The sequence below is a fragment of the Dipodomys merriami genome, unplaced genomic scaffold, assembly GCF_024711535.1.
Source record: "Dipodomys merriami isolate MVZ:Mamm:240054 unplaced genomic scaffold, mDipMer1.0.p SCAF_70, whole genome shotgun sequence".
NCBI classification, from domain to species: Eukaryota; Metazoa; Chordata; class Mammalia; order Rodentia; family Heteromyidae; genus Dipodomys; species Dipodomys merriami.
The window spans coordinates 4,909,099-4,927,480 of NW_027206291.1; the positions used below are offsets into that span (position 1 = coordinate 4,909,099).

Sequence of the window (18,382 nt, forward strand, 5' to 3'; positions counted from 1 at the left end):
AATGCAGTGCCTCTATAGATGGATATTCTTCCTTGCTCTGCTCAGCTGGGCCTCTAGCTCCTTGTTGAACCCCGACCTTTACCTGGCCTAGAGGCCCAGTGGCCCACCCTGACCCTTTCGTCCCTCCGAGGCCACTTGTGGTCTTCGATCACAAGAAAAACCAGACCAGCAAATATGCAGTAAATACTTATAATCAACAAGAAAACAAATACACAACAAATTCCATCACTGGATGGTTACATATTAGGCAGAAAGCTTCAAGGGGCAGGATGGGCACTTGGCTATGGGCAAGGGCTGCCCCATCTTTTGGCAATAAATAAAGTTTGGGAAACTTGAAGCCTTGCCGCCTGGGCTGTGTTTTATCCACTTTGAAACACTTAGCCCCAGCGGCTTCACAGAAGGGATGGGATAAGTCAAGGACAGGGCACTGTCCACATGCATTGGGTGGGCACAAGATACACACAGGGAGGAGCCGTGTCCAGGGCCCAGAGGTTCCTTGTAGGGCCAGATAGGGGCCGTAGTGGCAGCAGCAGCAGCAGCAGCATTGGCGGTGGCAGACACGGTTATTGCTCGGAGTGGGAGGGGGCTCAGGCTGCCATGAACACACACCGTGGATTAGTGAGGTAAACAGCTTTCAGTGGTTGGCGTCAACCTCCCTCTTGGGTTCCCTGCCTTGGCAAGCCCATGCATGCACCAAGCAGGCAACTGGTGCCCCTCTTTGAGGCTCAGTAGCCCCCCCCAAAGGGATATGTGTGTATGCCTCAGGACTCCTGGTCCTCAACAGCCTGAGATTTTGTGGTGTGTGTGTGCGTGCGTGTGTGCGTGCGTGTGTGTGTGTGTGGCAGCCATTTGCTGCCTAGAACCAAGGGCAATCAAATGCTGTCCTTGGAAGCCTGATAACTTATCAATCCCCCTCCAGCAAAGCCAGAGTCTTGAGCTTCGCACCTCAGGATGCCACTGAGACCCACTAAGCACCCAGAGGACCTGGTGGTGTATGTGCTCACCAGGAGGGTGCAAGGTCAGCAGGAAGGCTGTATGCGGACTCACTTGGGCCGCAGAGGCTGGCACAGGACTGTGCCCTTGCACCCGAGGCCACCCAAGCGCCTGGGCTGTGTGCATGCGCCTGGTGAAGGGTCCTTGCAGTTCTCCCGTGTGCACCGGCTCGCCCCGAGGTCCGGTCCGCCCTGCCCTGCCACTGCCACGGCTCCACTGGGGCCGAAGAAGCTGCTGAGAGGTGGGTTGGGGGCACAGGGCTTAGGCTGGACTGTGGTCGGGGGAGGTGGGGGCTGCAGCCACGACCAGTGCCTGGGCTGCCGCCACAGACTCTGCTGCCAGGTGTGTGGGAAAGAGTCGTTCCTCGAGACCAGCTGCTAGCTTGTCCAGCAGTGCCCCTGAGGGCTCCACACACAGGCCTGCTCCAGGGCAGCCCCCACCCGGCTCCTCCTCGATGACCGGGATGGCAGGGTCGTCCCCTGTGCTGGTCAGCGCTCGGCCATCTGGTGGGCAGTCGACACTGTCACCACGGCGCAGGGGTGCACGTGCTGGCCGAGGCACGCCAGAAGATGGAACTGGGGCTCCAGTGGGCGGAGCTGCACGTGCACCCCCAGGGTCACTGTGCTGCCGACCACGTTGCCACTGCTTGCGCGCATGCGGGTGTGCGCGTGCGCGGTGTCGCATAGCGGCTGGGGTGTCGTCAAAGTGCGGGTCATGGCGCAGAAACTCATGGAAAAGCGCATCTGTCTTCTCATCAATGCTGTAGTCGCGGCGGGGCCGACGTGGCCAAGCTCGTGGGCTGCGGGGTGGACTGCGTGGTGGGACAGGGAAAGTGGGCGGCTCAACCACATCATCTCCCACGCCTCGGCCCTCGATGCTGGCGTAGCCACTGTCCATCTGCAATAGGCGACGCCCTTCACCCTCTTTGGGCCGTGACGTGGGTGGCGAGGGCGGTGGGAAGGTGGGCGCCGCACCTCCAGAGCCTGAGCTATCCCCGCTGCGCACAGAGTCACGGTCGTTGCCACTGCTGCTATGGTCCGAGGCGGTGGCTGCATGCAATTCAAGAGAGGCACGCAGGCTCCATAGGTCGCGATAGCTAGCCTGGGTCTGCTCGGTGTCCGACTCTTGCTGTTGCTGCTGCTGCTCAGGCCCCGAACCGATGCTGCGCTCTGGGGGGGACTCGGGGCTCAATCCTCCCGCCGCCTGGGCCGCCTCTAGCCTGTAAGCCACCCCGTGGCTGTCAGAGCTTGCCGGCCTCGTCCCCTCCCCACTGGCCACCCACCTTTGGATCACTGACCCTCAGGATTATACTGGTCTGCCAAGCTGGTGCAAGTCCCCAGTATGTGCTGGGGCTGTCATGGCTGGCTGTACCCACAGCATCCCCTCTTTCTAGCTTCCTGGACATGGATGCCCACAGGGGATGGATGGACTGGGATACTTTGACTCTAGCCTGGCTGCCCCCTACCCATCTGTTACGGGCTGACAAGACTGAAGGATGTATAAGGCTGGAGCTGCCCAAGCTTGAATGGCGCCTTGCTATTCTCCCCCTCCCAGGCCTTCATCCCACCGGCTTAGGCTTGGGACTTTAGGATAGTGCCTTTGGGTCATAGCAGTTTCTGAGAAGGAACTGCCCATCTTTCAGGAGTGTGGGCAGGTGAGAGGGGGCCTGGGGCCACCAAAGAGCCCTTAAGGCTGTGGAATCTATGCTGAAGTGGCAGCACTAGGGTGGGCGCTAGCCCATGGTGGCCTGGCCTGGGCAGGTGTCTCATTCTAGGGGCCCTAGGGCCTTTGTCTGGGACCACACCTGCCCATCTACCCTTACCCAGTGTCTCCCTGCTTCCCTCCTCCGGTCCTTGCTGGAGAGGTGGCCCCCAGGCCGCCAGGGGGAGGCGTGTCCACAGGGCCTGGAGGGTGCTCCCTGGGCCACCTAGGGGGAATGGAGTAGGGAAGGGGCCCACAGGCCCACCCCTAGCACCTCTATCTACTGAAAAATACCTGCCGAGAGCGGGGGGCGGGCTGGTGGGGCTGGCCAGAAAGGGGCGGGGGTGTGGAAAGGCCATGGCATCTCCGGCTCCAGCAATGTACTGGATGAAGTCGGCATGGGGGGCATCCCCCTCTTGCTCCATGCTTTCGCTGGCTGCCCGCTGCCGCTGGAAGTGGTGGCGCTTGGGGGAACCTGTGCAGGGGAAGGTCATTAGCCTGCTGTGCTTCTCTAACACATCCAAGTCCAAGCCTTGGACTTGCTACTTGAACTGGGGGAGCGTGGAAGCTGAAGTACAGATGAGCACAGTAAGGCACAGAGGGACCCCAGGTGAAGTAGTGCCTAGAGTAGTTCTGGCCAGACAGACACCTGATGGCAAGTGTGGAAGAGTAGAGCTAGGGCTGGTGGACACTAGTAGGGAAAGGAGGTACCTAGTTCAGGCTGCACCCTGGCCTGGGGGGGGGGGGGAAGGGGGGGAAGAGCATGCGCAGAGGAAGGGACTGCCCTTCCCTTGCCCATGGCCCCACGCCATCAGTGTAGGTAGGCTTCAGAGCAAACAGGTTCTGGACCTGTGTAGCTGCTGTGACTATTATTACAGCCAGGATCAAGGCTGTCTCAGAACCTGTCTCCCAGATTGAACAGGGCAGCAGTGGGCTTCCTTTCAAAACCCAGCTAGGAGGGCTGGGAAGGTGGCTCAGTGGTAGAGTGCTTGCCTTGCATGCCTGAGGCCCTGGGTTCCATTCCTCAGCACCACATAAGCAAAAAGAAAAAAGCCGGAAGTGGCGCTGTGGCTCAAGTGGTAGAGCGCTAGCCTTGAGCTGAAGAGCTGAGGGACAGCGCCCAGGCCCAGAGTTCAGGCCCCATGACTGGACCCCCCCAAAAAAACAAAAAACAAAAACAAAAAAAAACAAAACCCAGCTAGGAGCCACTAGTGACTAGAGCAAGTGTTTTCCTGCCTTCTCTTCATTGGGCACTTAAAACTGTCACCAGCTAGTCATTCTCTGACACCTATTACCCATTCCCTAGGTCAAGTCTGGAGGCCTTTCCTAATGTGACCTGCCACCACAACCACCTTTCATAGGGCAGTAGACACCCAGGCCTGCCAGGTGAGTGAGGTTCCCTAAGCAGGAATGATGATTGCTGCCTGCGTATAGATGGGGTCCTTTTCTTCTCCCTCACCCCCACAGGGTCCTGCTTCGGGCTGGAGATAAGGAAGCCCTGTCCTGAAGGGTCAGAAGGGTGCTACTCACAAGCCAAGTGGATCCTGTCTTTGTAAATAAAGCTACACATTATTTACCTATATGAACAGGTGCTTCCTACTTAAAATAGCAGTTTGAGTTAATGACTGATTACAAAAACCAAAAATACTACTATCTAGAAACTTACTTAAAAAAAAAAAAAAAGTTCAGGGCTGGGAATGTGGTAAGAGTGTTTGCCTAGCATACATGAAGCCCTGAGTTCAATTCTTCAGTACCACATACACACAAAAAGCCAAAAGTGACATTGTGGCTCAAGTGGTAGAGCGCTAGCTTTGAGCAAGAGTATCCCAAGGACAGTGCCCAGGCCCTGAGTTCAAGCCCCAGTTCACCTGTACCAATGGCTCATGCCTGTAATCCTAACTACTCAGGAAACTGAGACTGGGAGATCACAATTCAAAGGCAGCCTGGGCAGGAAAAAAGCTGGATGTGGAGCTGTGGCTCAAGTGCTAGAGTTCTAGCCTTGAGCAAAAGAAGGTCAGGGAGAGTGCCCAGGCCCTGAGTTCAAGCCCCAGGACCAGCACACACAAAAACAACAGGAGTGGAGCTGTGGTTCAAATAGTAGAATGCCACCCTTCAATGAAAAGGCTAAAGGAAAGCTGGGCACAGGTGGCTCACACCTGTAATCCTAGCTACTCGGGAGGCTGAGATCTGAGGATCATGGTTCAAAGCCAGCCCAGACAGAAAAGTCTGTGAGACTTATCTCCACCAAAAGTGGCACTATGGTTCTAAATTGGTAGAGTGCTAGAAAAGCTCAGGGACAGTGCCCAGGCCCTGAGTTCAAGCTCCAATGCCAAAATAAGAACAAAAAAATGTTCTAAGCAAGGTGCCAATGGTTCATGCTTTTAATATTAGCTACTTGGGAGACTGAGATCTGATTATCCCAGTTCGAAGTCAGCCAAGGCAGAAAAATCTGATTTCTTATCTCCAGCTAACTAGCAAAAAGCTGGAAGTAGAGGTGGACCAAGTGAGAGAGTAGCAGCCTTGAATGGAAAAGCTAAGGGAGAGAGTAAAGCCCCAGGTTCAAGACACCTCCCTCTCCCCTGCCCCCAGTCCCAAGAAGTTACCCTGGCCTAGTCCAGTCCCCCTTCTTCCTTCCCACCAGAGAAATCAAAGCTTACACAGACTAAAGGTTTTAGCCAAGGTCATCCAGGGAGAAAAGGAAGGCCCCTGCTGTGGCTGAGAATGAGAACCACTGCCTGTGCACACAGCCCTTGGGGGTAATAGGTGGGGTCCTAGCCAGGAAGTCCAGTGACCAGATAGCTTAAATGCAACCAGAATGCACGGGATAGGGGTCCTAGACAGCTCATCTAGAGAAAGGCTCTGGGTTTTCCTGACCAGCTGCAAGGCCTCTGGCCAACATTGCTGCTGCTTCAAGCAGGCTGTGGTCCAGGGAACACAGACCCTGTCTGGTTCACAGCCTCCCACCTGTGACTATGACTGCCCAGGGCAGCATCTGGTGGCTCCCACCAAACCTCCTTGGGCCTCACTATCCCCCCCCCCCCAATCAGGAGCTGTGGACTTACCTCTTGTGTCCAGACTGGATGCCCGCTGGCTGGGCTCCAGCTTCCATTTCTTGACCTTGAAGTAGGGGCTGGCCCCATCCAGGCTGGCATGGCGGCGCAGTCGAGTGAGGAACTGCAGTACGGTGCCAGCCCCGGAACCTGCGCCCGCCTCCCCAGATGCCACTGCAGCCCCAGGCCCGCCAGCCTTGGTGCCCCTGGCAACCACATCCAACTGGGAGGAAACAGGGATGGGTCTCAGGCAGAGTCCCCTCCCTTGGCCCTGTGAGCCAGCCCCAACCAGGGTGTCACAGTCACAACAACACCTTGACCCACCACTGGGCCAAAGCTGAAGGAGCTGCTCAGAGAGAACAGGGGGAGCAGGGGCTCTTGGTGGGCCCTGGGCTATGCTAATCTCTAGGGCTGGTGTCTTTTCACTGATATCTCATTCTGCCCCCCTCAAGCTAACTCTGGTCTCCCTAGCCCTGTCTCTGCCTTGGGAAGGACCCTAGATAAAAGGGTCTAAGAACTAGTGCTAAGGGAGCTGTCTTCCCTGGGCTGGGAGTGGTGGGCAGGAGCCTGAATACCCACTGAAGCCCAGGGTGTCCTTCGACGATTCAAGCCCATCCTACATCCCATATTCAAGGACCCAAAGGTCAAAGGAGGGCGAGGGCAAGCAGAAGCCAAAAGCTGACCTCCCTCTTGGATCACGGGGAAGGAAAGGAAGGAGCCCCCCACATTCTCTGTACACCCTGGGAAACTCAGGGGAGGCCTCACCGAGGTGCCTTCCCCAGAGTCGCTGGATGCCGAGGGGCTGATCTCTGAGAAGTCAGCAGAGCCTGCGGCCGAGTTGTAGGGGTCACCTGGCAGGGCGGAGCTAGGGCCCACGGAGCGGCCGGTGAGGGCCTTCCCCGGGGGCTGTGGGACAGAGCCGATGGGGGAGGAAGCAGTGACAGGTCAAAGAGCATGGGTGGGTGATGGGGGGAGGGGGCATGCTGGGCTTGGCCCCCCCAGCCACCCCCAGCCAGGACTCTCACCTGTCCTCAAGATGGATCCAGCCCAACCAATCCCAAGCCACCAAATACCAAGGCTGGCTGGTAGCCCCTGGACCTTACCTGGAAAATGGCCAAGCTGTCCTTAGGGGTAATGGCCGGGTGGGGCGTAGCAGCTGAGCTGGCCTCACCAGAATCACACTCGTGGATGGTGACAATCTTCAAGGGTGGCAGATGGAGGTGGGTGAGGCGGGCGTTCTTGAGATGGTGGAAGTCCCCCTCTGTCAGCGTATACCTACAAGGGAATACCCACTCATCAGCCCACTGGTGTAACTTCCTGCTCTGACCCTGCTCTCTGCTGTCCACCTCGTTGGATGCAGGAGCCAAGGTCCTTGTTTGGGACATTGCTGTCACCCCAGCCTCCGCCACTGAGTAGCCATAACTTCTGCTGGACTGTAGCCCAATGCCCCACCCCCTCACCGGCGGCCCTTGTCCTGCGCCTTCCGGCTCTGTTCAAAGAGGGCGGCCTCGTTGAAGGAGACCCGACGGCCGGTGGAACTGGTGGACAGGAAGCGCTCGGTCTCTGCGTCCTGGCCCTCGGGGTCCTCCCCCCTGAAGTCGGGGTCTGCGAGGAGAGCCAAGAGAGGGTGGGCCCCGGGTGGGCCGCGCTTCATCCAGGGAAGGCCGCTGGGCAGGGAGGGAGAGGGGAGGGGCGCGGGGCCGAGTGACCGCAGGACTGGGCGGGCCGGGGGGGAGGGGCGGTGGGCACTCGCTCATCTGCTCACACACTCACTCGCTCAGCACGCGCCTGTGCGCACCTACGCCTGGGCGTTAAGGAAACAGAGATGAGTCGGAATCGAGCAGCGCCCAGTCTGGTGGGGGAGACAGACAGACACAGACGGTCAGGCGGCCCCAGGGGGCGGGCAGGTGGCCAAGGGGTGGGCGGGCGGTCGGACAAATGGACATATGGGGTGGTGGGGCTTGGGTGGGCTCCTCACCTTGGGTAGTGTGGGTACCATTGTCCAGGTAGGTGGTAGTGGTCTTCTCTGCTTCATCCATGGCCCTGAGCAAGGACAGCAGTTGAGAGAGATGTCTGGAGCCTAAGAATATCTCTGACCCCATGCTCAAGAAGCCCTGTCCCTGGGACCCCTGGTACCTGTTGAAGCGCTGGTGGACCTCCCAACAGCGTTTACACAGCAGCAGGACACCAGACAGAACAACCAGAGTGCCCCCAATGAACAGTGACATCACCACCACCAGGAGCACATAGTTATCCAGGATGGGGTCTGGTTCAGCCTGTGGGGAGACATGGGGGGCCATCAGGAAATCCTTAACCTTGCTAACTTTTCACCCCACCCTCTGGCACATCATATCCTAGAGATCACCCACCGTTGGGCGAATGGTTACGTTGTCCCACGTCGTCAGGGCAATGGTGGCAGTGGTAGTGGAGGCTGTGGCCATGGTGGCGGTGGGCTGCATTTTGACACTGAAGAGGACAGGGCCTGCTCTGCTCTGCCACCGGCTGTCCTCTCCCTCACAGGAGCCTCTGAAAAATGAGCCCCCCAGTTTCCCTGTCAAGCACTGCAGCCCACACCAGCGGTGACTCATGGACAGGTGGGACCCTGCTCTGCAGCATGAGCACCTAGTATGGGGGGGAGGGGGTGAAGAGCTTCTCTCCTGGGATTTCCATTTTGCCATCTTTACCACTAGGGAGGTGCCTGTGCGTGTATGTGTGTGTGTGCATGAGTGTTATAACCACCACCACCTCCCCGGCCGGTGTGGCCGGCCTAGCAAGGTAACATGGGCCAGGAGCCCTGCCCAAGAAAGGGAAAGCAACCCTTGGAGAAACAGAGAGGCCACTTGTAGCCAATCAAGAGATAGCCAGGTACCCCAAATGCCTCTTTTTCACCCATTAGGGAGAGAAAAGGCTTGTCCTATTAAGACAGAGGAAGTGCATAGCCAAACGAGTGGGAGGGGCTGTGCCAGTAGGCCCCAAGTCACGACTCAGGAGGTAAAGGTCTCCCTCTGCCCACGCTGGTGGGAGTGGAAAGGACAAAAGAGGCGCATCTGTTCCTGCCCTGAAGAATCTGGTTCCCATGGCAACAGTGCGCAGGCCGCGTTGGGGGGCGGGTTGCCAGGCAGAGCAAGGTGGGGGAGGAGAGGGCGCGGGGGAGGCTGCCTGCAGGGGCGCCCCAAGACGACAGCAAGATGGCTGCTGCGCCTGTCCGCTAGTGCTCAGCCAGACCCAGACGGACAGCCTCCAAGTAGGGGGGAAACTGAGGCAGGGACTGAGGGAAGGTGAGGGAAGAAGCACTCAGGGAAGGGAGCTGCTGAAAGCTGTACCTGATCTATCCTGGGGCTATTTTGGACCCTGGAGTCTCAGAGGGGCTGAGGCTAGGGCGCTATAGCCTACATCCTCGAATTGGCAATGCGTGTGCGCGCTCCCGAGAACCCCTTCCTGAACGCCGAGGAGCGCGCAGGCTTCAGCATCATTAGCCCCAAAGGTTTGGGGCTGGACAGCAAGGGGGTGGGGTGGGGATTAAGGCCTACGGAAAGGGAAGGTGTGTCTCGAGAGACGATAACCTCAGCATTGCGGTGAGAGGCTGGGAGGGGGGCGCATATGTAGGTCGGGAAATGAGTTCAGGAGGAAGGGAGTGGGGCAGAGGCGTAGGGATGGTGACGGGAGGAGACTGCGAAGAAGGATGGAAATGCAGGACGCGGCAGGTGGGCTGCTGGGGGTGGGGCAGACACACCTGCTCCCAGCCTAGGTGCCCATCACGACCCCCTAGTTGGCCCGGAGATAGGGAGAAAAACCAGATCCCAATACCAGGTTCATCCAAACCCTAAGACGATGGACGCGCCATCGCCCTTGCCCCTTCTCACCGGGGTAAACTGAGGCTAGGGAACGACGTGGGGGGGGGCAGGAGGGGGGGATCCGGAGGTTGCCACAGCGTGAACAAGATGCAAAGCTGCGCAGGCCTTCCCTCCCTCCCTCCCTCCCCCCCCACCAGGCCCGCCTGGTTCCTCCGCGCCCTCCCCAGCGGGCACGCGCAACCGCGCGCAGAGCAGCAGGACCGCTGGTCCAGCGGGGCCAGGGCGGGCCCCGGAACCCGCCGCCATCCCCGGCCGCTCGCGGCCCGCCCGCATGCCCGCCTCCACCCGGCCCTGCGCCCGGGCCAGCCGCGCCTACCTCAGCGCTGGAGCGTGCGGCCCATGGGCGGCGGGAGGGCGGCGGCGCGGCGCTCCGGGCTGGCTCCGACGCCCGGTGGCCGCGGAGCAGACGGAGAATTTATGAATGGAGAGCGCGGCGCGCGGGGGAAGCCAGCGCTAGAGGAGGGGACGCGCACGTGACCGCGTTGGCGGCGAGCCCGCTCCGGCCCGCTCGGTGAGCCCGGTGCCTCCCGGTCCTCAGCCAGCCGCCCCCGCCGCTCTCGCCGCCGCGTCTGGCTGGCTGCGCTCTGGCCACCGCCTCCCCTTCCCTTCCGGCGGGGGCGGGAGCGGGGGGCGGAGCCTGCGCTGGGGGGGGGCCCTGGTTTGCGCACAGCCGCCCCCGCCCCTCTCCCCTCCCACCCCCCCTGTAGGACTGCGAGACTTACCCTCCCCGGTTTTCTGGTCTCCAGAAACTGCGCAGGGCCCTCTAATAGCCTAGGTCTTGAAAAGAATGGCGCCCCCCACCCCACCCTTTAGCCTGCCTGGTGGTAACTCAAGGCCCAGGGCTGTGGAGTCTTGGGGGTGGACAAGGCTTACTTCCTTCTCCCCTGAGAATATGGGGGTGGGGTGCACAGTCTAGGCTTCTGGGATGCACAATTTTTTTCAGTCTGTCAGGGAGAGCTAGGTACCTATTTCCCTTATACGGGGTTCCCCATGCCACTGTAAAGGGTTCATAATAACACCCTGTTCTATGGTACAGCAAAAAAAGCAAATAATAATATAGCTTTTCAGAGGTGTACTGAGGGCCCCTGGGGCCCAAATTTGTATCCCCTCCTCCAGGGACATGCTTCTCCAAAGTGACCTGAATTAGCCCAAACCCCATTTACAACCAAACTGCCTTTTTGGGCTTGGAATCCAAGAATGGTCTCATCCTAACCACTAGCTCTAGGGCCAGTGGCTCATACCTGTAATCCTAGCTACTCAAGAGGCTGAAATCTGAACATTTCAGTTCAATGCCAGCCTAGGCAAGAAAGTCAGTGGAGTTGTGGCTCAAGTGTCAAGAGCACTAGCCTTGAGTAGAACACTAAAGGAGCGTGCCTAGGCCCTGAGTTCAAGTTTGCTCTACTCTTGAGCACACACCACATCCCAGGATTCATCTTTTGACTATCATGTCAACTACCACCCATACTCCAGTCCTGTTTCTCTCTGTGGCTCTCAGAGTAAGTCAACAGGGGGCAGGAACTTCTTTATGGTTGGGCCGCAGGATCCCACAGCATAAGCACACTGGAGGAAATGGACCTGTGTGCTCCTTGACTGGTGGTCGAGCAAGTGTTCTGAAAAGCTGGTCTAGCACTGAGACAAAGGAAGTTGAAAAGTGGGCTCAAAGATGAAGCAGAGGGTCTGGGAAGGTGGCTCAGGGGTAGAGCGCTTGCCTTGCATGCATGAGGCCCTGGGTTCAATTCCTTAGCACCACATAAGCAGAAAAAGCCAGATGTGGCTCTGTGTCTCAAGTGGTAGAACACTAGCCTTGAGCTGAAGAGCTGAGAGACAGCGCCCAGGCCCAGAGTTCAGGCCCCACGACCGAACCCCCCCACCCCTCCCACCCCCACCCCCACCCCTGCCAAAAAAAAGATGAAACAGAGATGCCATAGTGTGTGTGACTCCTAGTAGAAGAATGCTATGGTTAGGTTTTAGCTTTTATGGGCTCTTCTACCTGAAGTGAGGCAGAAAGAAAGGTTAGAGATGGCAGCCATCATGGCTGTACCAAGTGGAGAGTCTATGATGGGATAGAATTCCCAAATAATCCCAGGCTGGGGAACTGGGTAAGGGTGCTGTCTTTGCCTGTGGGGATTGAGAAGTCATTCATTAGTCCTTTGAGGAACCCACTAATTAATTCTCCCTGCTTTCTTATCGTTAGGCCATAAGTACAGGGGCAGAGGCCCCAAGGAAAGGCGGTAAGGCTTTACGCCTTAAACACTTGCAGCTCCCAGAATGTCCGGATCATTGTGATTAATGCCCCAGTCTGGGGCTTCTGTTGTGTGTCAGGCCAGAGGTGCGAATTCTACACACAAAAACAAACAAGAGCATAGGCTGGTGGTTGTGAGAAGCCACAAAAGATTCCAGACTCCCATCACAGGGGAGGAGAGGGTACATTAGTACCTGTTTCCTCCACAGCAATGTCAAGGGTTCACAATATCCCCCCCTACACAGATTTCCTGACTCCCTCCAGACACCCCTCCCCCGCCATACTGTGAAGGAGCAAAGGATAATAAATTAGGAGGTAGTGGGGGCCAAAAGCCCAGACTATGGATTGCAGAATTGCATGAGTGCGGGGGCGAGGGCGATGACGTCATATCCACTGAAGAGGCTGCGCAGTTATGGCTGACGTCAGCGGGGCCTCCGAGCCGCCCGCGCACGCGCTCCTGCGTCAGAGGCCAGCGGGGGCGGCCGGACCGGGCGGCCCGCGGGGCGGTGGAGCTCAGGGAGTGCATTTTCAGGCTTGGAGCGCCCTCTGCCTGCACCAGACGTGCCAGGTGGGCGAGTGGCCCCGGCTCTCTCCCAGACTGGGAGAGGCCGTATCCCAGACAGCTGCTTCTCCAGCTGCAAACTTTCGCTAGTGTCCCAACATGTTTCTCATTCAGCTGGTGTCCTTTGTTTATTTCAGTACTTGTCACCCAACCCACTACAGCTGATTGATGACATCGTCTATGTCTGCTAAACACCTTCCTCTAACCGCTCCAGAGCGGGATATTGTTTCCCACAGGTATCCAATATAACACATACCAGCAATATGGGAGAGCAAATGTCTGCTGGGTGCAGGTCTCTAGTCATCCTGGCACCGAATCATCTAGCCGGAACCCTCCCCACTTCTCCCCACCCATGGACCCTCTCCAAAGGTGGCTGGGAGCCGGAGCCGGAATGAAACTACAACCCCCAGAATGCTCTGCTCCCGGGCCTTGTCGCGCAGGCTTCTGGGAGTCGTAGTGTGCGCACGCGCGCTCGCCAGAACGGTGCCTCCCATAAGCCCCCGCGCCTTGTCCTCCCAGCCCTCAAGGCCGCCGTGTTGCTAGCGTCCTGTCTCCGGACTCCCTGTCCGCCGCCACCGCCGCTGCTGCCATGCTGCCCGCTGCACTGCTCCGCCGCCCAGGCCTGGGCCGCCTCGTCCGCCAGGCTCGTGCGTACGCTGAGGCCGCCGCCGCCCCGGCCCCCGCCGCAGGCCCCGGTCAGATGTCCTTCACCTTCGCCTCGCCTACTCAGGTTCGACCCCGCCGAGTCCCCCCTTCCCTAACGGGCCGGGCCTGCGCACCCCGCCCCCAGGATCGAGGCTTCTCAGCTCGCGGGGTCGCCGGACCGGCGTTCTGCACTGGGTTCTTAGGCCGCGGTCCGGTACCCGATCCTCCTCAACCCCTTCCCGCCTCCGCGCCCGTCTTCGTGCGGTCCAGAAGCCGACTCAGCCCCGCGGGAACCTCTCCTCACCTTGCCCTCCTGCCTCCCACCCTGCACCCCCCTCTGCCCCCCCCCCTTCCCTCCGCTGGAGCCAGACTTGCTTCCGAAGCCGGACGCCTCTCATAGAGACGACCCCTTGCTAGCAACTCTAAGGTGGCTTCCTATTCTGGCATTCCCGTTCTACAGAAGAGCAAAGAAAGGCAACAGCTGACCTAAGGCCAAAACCAGCGCTGTGGATCACGTGTTGCCCCATTCCGGGACCCATTTCACAGCAGGAAAGACCAAGTCTTCTTGAACAAGGTTTGAGGATTGCTAAGTAACAGTCTGATTTCCTCTCCAGGTGTTCTTCAACGAGGCCAACGTCCGGCAAGTGGATGTACCTACACTGACTGGTGCCTTCGGCATCTTGGCATCCCATGTGCCCACTCTGCAGGTCCTGCGACCCGGGCTGGTGGTGGTTCATGCCGAAGATGGCACCACCACTAAGTACTTTGGTCAGTGTGCAGCGAACTGGAGGGGTGGGAGGGGTGTAGATTAAGTCACCTCAGGACAACAGGCCCGGTTTCAGCTGAGACCTTGAGAAAAGTAAAGTTAGCAAGTGTAAGTAGCTTAGAGCTGGACACTGATGGAGTCACCTCGAACGTGGCAAGAAGCACATAACTGACCCTGAACTCAGCCTAGTTTGGCCAATGTGAGTCAGTGGGTGGTACAGAACTAGAAAGAAGTAGAAAGCTGCAGGGGAGAAGTGGTGTACAGGAGGCAGCCAATTTGAGGACCTCCCTCCCCCTTTTTTTTTTGTCGTGGGGCCTGAACTTGGCCTGGGCATTGCCCCTCAGCTCTTCAGCTCAAGGCTAGCCCTCTACCATTTGAGCCACAGAGCCACTTCTGGCTTTCTGCTTATGTAGTGCTGAGGAATCGAACTCAGGGCTTCATGCATGCAAGGCAAGCACTCTACCACTGAGTCATATTCCCCTTGTTTTAAATGCCCATCCTGGGGCTTGAACTCAGGGTCTGGGCTCTGTCCCTGAGCTCTTTTGTTCAAGGTTCACTATCTACCACTTTGAGCCACAGTTCTCTTCCAATTTTCTGGAAGAGATAAGTGTCTCATGGACTTTCTTACCCAGTCTGGCTTTGAACTGCGATCCTCAGATCTCAGCCTCCTGAGTAGCTAGGATTACAGGCATGAGCCACCAGCACCCAGCTTAATTTTCTTTTTTTAATTAACAGTACTGCAGATTAAACTCAGAGCTTATCAGCCTGCTAGGCAAACTTTTTTTTTTTTTTTTGAGGGGTCCGGTCGTGGGATCTGAACTCTGGGCCTGGGTGCTGTCCCTCAGCTCTTCAGCTCAAGGCTAGTGCTCTACCCCTTGAGACACAGCACCACTTCCAGCTTTTTCTTTTTTCTTTTGTGGTGCTGAGGAATTGAACCCAGGGCCTCATGTATGCAAGGCAAGTGCTCTACCACTGAGCCACCATCCCAGCCCATAGGCAAACTTCTACTGTTTGAGCCATGCTCCAGCCCTTTCTCTTTGTTTTATGGTTTATTTTAAATGAGAGTCCTCCCTTATAGGAGAGTTATCACACAGTTATTTAAACAGTCTACCACTGAGTTACATATTTGAAAGGAGAAACAACAAGTTGTGAGTGAGCATCCAGACCCATCAAGTAAATTTTTTTTGGTGAATACTGAGACTTGAACCCGGGGCCTGGGCACAGTACCCTAGCTTTTATCGCCCAAGGTTGATGCTTTACCACTTGTGCCACAGCTCTGCTTCTGGCTTTTTGGTGGTTAATTGGAGATAGCAGTCTCATTGACTTTCCTGCCTGGGTTGACTCTATAAAATACAGTCTTCAGATCTCAACTTCCTAAGTTGCTAGGATGATAAAGGTGAGCCACAGGAACCCAGCTTGAATTTCATTTTTGACAGAGGGTAGTCTGCTAGGCTTGTGGCACAGACTGGGAGCTCCAAGCCAAAGTACTCTGAGGTTGCCCACCAGGATGCTGCATAGATACAGTGGATTGAGGCTTTGCCTCCTGCTCTCCCTCCCACAGTGAGCAGCGGCTCTGTCACGGTGAATGCTGACTCCTCCGTGCAGTTACTGGCTGAAGAGGCTGTGACACTGGACATGCTGGATCTGGGGGTAAGTGTAGAGGGTACCTGCTGCAGTGGAAGGGCAGGTGCCCAGCTGGGTCTACTCTGCCCTCACTCCTGCCCACCCTCTGCAGACAGCCAAGGCGAATCTGGAGAAGGCACAGTCTGAGCTGTCTGGGGCTGCAGATGAGGCTGCAAGGGCAGAGATCCAGATACGCATCGAGGCCAACGAGGCCCTGGTGAAGGCCCTGGAGTAGTCGGTGTATGCCTATCAGGAAAACAGGCCTAGGGCCCAGCAGGGTGTGTACCACATAGGTGGAACCAGCTCCCCTGGGGTCAAGACTATTTAGGGGTGGCCTGGAAAAACCCAGGAGTTTCCTCCTCCATGCAGCTTAGTGAAAAGGCCGCCAGGGGGCAGCACAGCGCCAGGTTCCACAGGCCTGGTGGGGCTCTCTTAAGGATCTCTCAACCTGACTGGCTGTCCCAACCCCTGTCCCTGCCGAGCTGCCACCCATACCTACAGCACCTATGCCACCTGGCCAGAGGGCCTGCCCCAGCCTCACCCCCAATTAAAGACCAGGAACTTGATTGTGTGTTTTGGTGTCCTCACTTCTGCCTAGGTGAAGAGGTCAGGCACCTCCTCCTCTTCAGCCCTCTGTGTTCCTCATGTGAACCAGAGCCTGTGAATCTAGTGAGTGTGGGTTCCCTGTGTGTCCTCAGTCAACAGGCCATGGTGGTGGGTGAGGTACAAAAAGCATGGTTCAGGCTGGGAAGGTGGCTCAGTGGTAGAGCGCTTGCCTTGCATGCTCGAGGCCCTGGGTTCGATTCCTTAGCACCACATAAGCAAAAAGAAAAAAGCCGGAAGTGGCACTGTGGCTCAAGTGGTAGAGCGCTAGTCCTGAGCTGAAGAGCTGAGGGACAGTGCCCAAGCCCCATCACCAGACCCCCCCCCCAAAAAAAAAAAAAAGCATAGTTCAAGGCTGGGGCTGGGTGTTGGTGGCTCACGTCTGTAATCCTAGCTACTCAGGAGGCTGAGATCTGAGGATGAGGTTCAAAGCCAGCCCGGGCAGGAAAGTCCGTGAGACTCTTATCTCCAATAAACCACCAGAAAACCGGAAGTGGCGCTGTGGCTCAAGTGGTAGAGGGCTCCCCTTGAGCTGAAGAGCTGAGTGACAGCGCCCAAGCCCAGAGCTCAAGCCCTAGGACCGACCAAAAAAAAAAAAAAAAAAAGGCTGGGAAAGTGGCCCAGTGGTAGAGCGCTTGCCTTGCATGCACGAGGCCCTGGGTTGGCTTCCTCAGCACCACATAAGCAGAAAAAGCTGGAAGTGGCACTGTGGCTCAAGTGGTAGAGCACTAGCCTTGAGCTGAAGAGCTGAGGGACAGCACCCAGGCTCAGAGTTCAGCCCCCATGACAAAAAATAAAAAAATAAAAAGCATGGTTCAAGGGCACAGTTTGGCTGGCCAGGTGGGGTGGGCAGGGAGCTGGCATTTTTCCCACAGGGTGTGGATGGGTAAGGGTTGAGACCCAGGGTGGGCTGGAGGGCAGGGAAAGGTGTGGCACTGGCTACTGGGGTTAGGCTTGGGCTGATGCATGTTTTGGGTCTGTAGATTTGGAGCCCTGACCACAAGTAACACCAGGCCCTCCCTTCAGTGGCTTCCTAACCCCTCCCTGGCAAGCCTTGGCGGTCCTCATCTGCTCCCACAGAGGCCCTTCCCTGGGCACACCCAGACTGTGGGTGGCCCTGGCCTGGCCAGCTGCCCCAAATCCCTGGTGGTGTTGGCACCTCTTTGGGTACACAGGCCCCTGGCTAGTCCCAGATGGGGTGGGCTGAGCTCAGGTAGGGGCAGCTCTGGAACTATCTTGCTGGGCACTGCCCTACCTCCTCTGCAACCTTGGGGCAACAGTCACTGCCCTGGCTGAGGGAATAGGTCTGGGCTTCCCTCCTCCCACCTTGCCTCAGTGAGGCTGGGAGGGGATTCCAGGAGGGTGAGTATATGGAGTCAGGGCTTGCTCCCTGCCTGTGTCACTGGAGCCAGGACAGTGACCTGGCATCCACCCCCAGGCCTGTGTGTGGCCTGTGTGCACCAGTGGGCGGTCCCTCTTTGTCACAGCCCCGTGGTAGTGACTCCCCGTGGTGCATGCCAGGCCTGGATGAGACTGTGTTGGGGTTGTCCCCAGTCAGAAGATCCTGTAGTATTTCTGGGTTCTCATCTGGGATCTGAAAGCAAGTGGTTGGCCCATCCCTTCCCCGGGAGCTCTTGCCCAGAGGTGTGGTAGCCTCAGAGTACCAGGTACAGCCTTCCTGCCGAGGCCCCACCTCCTTTCTCAGCAGAGACCAGGTCCTGGCCAGGCCACCACGACACTATAAATAAGACTTAAGGACACAGTTCAGCTTGGCATTGGCCCAGTGGGAGGAGACTGTCATTGAGCTTCCTGTCTCTGAGGCTAACACACGTCATAACCAGGGACCCTCTGTCCTTAATCCACAGGGACACAGCTAGGCCACTCCCAAAGGGGAGATGTGAGCACTGGAGGTAGGCCAAGGCAGTCAGGGTAGGGCTGGCATCCTAGAGGGCTGGCAGGCCCTAGGTCTGGTAGGGGCAGATCCACAAAAGTCTGACCCTTCCCCAATGTCTCGGTTTCTACTCAACCTGGGGACAAAAAGCAGAGATACCACATGGGAAGGAAAGTCAGGAGTGAGCTGGGGTATTTCTAAACTTTTATTTTGAACAGCCAAAGTGTCCTGTCCCCAAGAGGCCACATTCTACTCCAGTTCTTTTTTGTACTTGGGGTGTGTATGTGTGCACTCACACATGCACATGCAGGTGCAGTCCTGGGGCTTGAACTCAGGGTCTGGGCACTGTTCTTGAGCTCTTTTGCTCAAGACTAGTGCTGTACCACTTGAGCCACAGACCTAATTCCAGATTTTGTTAGTTTAAAATTAGAGATAAGAGTCGTGGACTTTCT

General features: G+C 57.4%; 2 protein-coding genes across 3 annotated transcripts; one reads left to right on the forward strand and one right to left on the reverse strand.

Moving 5' to 3' along the window:
* Positions 1-175: 175 nt before the first annotated feature.
* Positions 176-10,134, reverse strand: Cbarp (CACN subunit beta associated regulatory protein). Of its 2 annotated transcripts, XM_070008490.1 has the most exons (10): positions 9,915-10,134; positions 8,114-8,270; positions 7,881-8,020; positions 7,723-7,787; positions 7,205-7,349; positions 6,848-7,019; positions 6,510-6,650; positions 5,757-5,967; positions 2,989-3,169; positions 176-2,212 (listed from the first exon to the last, which is right to left on the reverse strand). In XM_070008490.1, exons 2-10 carry the CDS (start codon positions 8,201-8,203, stop codon positions 1,255-1,257), a joined length of 2,103 nt encoding a protein of 700 aa, XP_069864591.1. In that variant the 5' UTR covers positions 8,204-8,270; positions 9,915-10,134; the 3' UTR covers positions 176-1,254. The 2 variants fall into 2 exon arrangements, with proteins under 2 accessions (XP_069864591.1, XP_069864592.1); XM_070008491.1 differs by lacking the exon at positions 6,510-6,650.
* A 2,757-nt stretch (positions 10,135-12,891) lies between these two features.
* On the forward strand, positions 12,892-16,002 carry Atp5f1d (ATP synthase F1 subunit delta). Its single transcript, XM_070007984.1, has 4 exons — positions 12,892-13,132; positions 13,662-13,815; positions 15,375-15,463; positions 15,549-16,002. The coding sequence occupies exons 1-4, from the start codon at positions 12,992-12,994 to the stop codon at positions 15,669-15,671; spliced, it is 507 nt and encodes a 168-aa protein (XP_069864085.1). The 5' UTR covers positions 12,892-12,991; the 3' UTR covers positions 15,672-16,002.
* Positions 16,003-18,382: the final 2,380 nt, after the last annotated feature.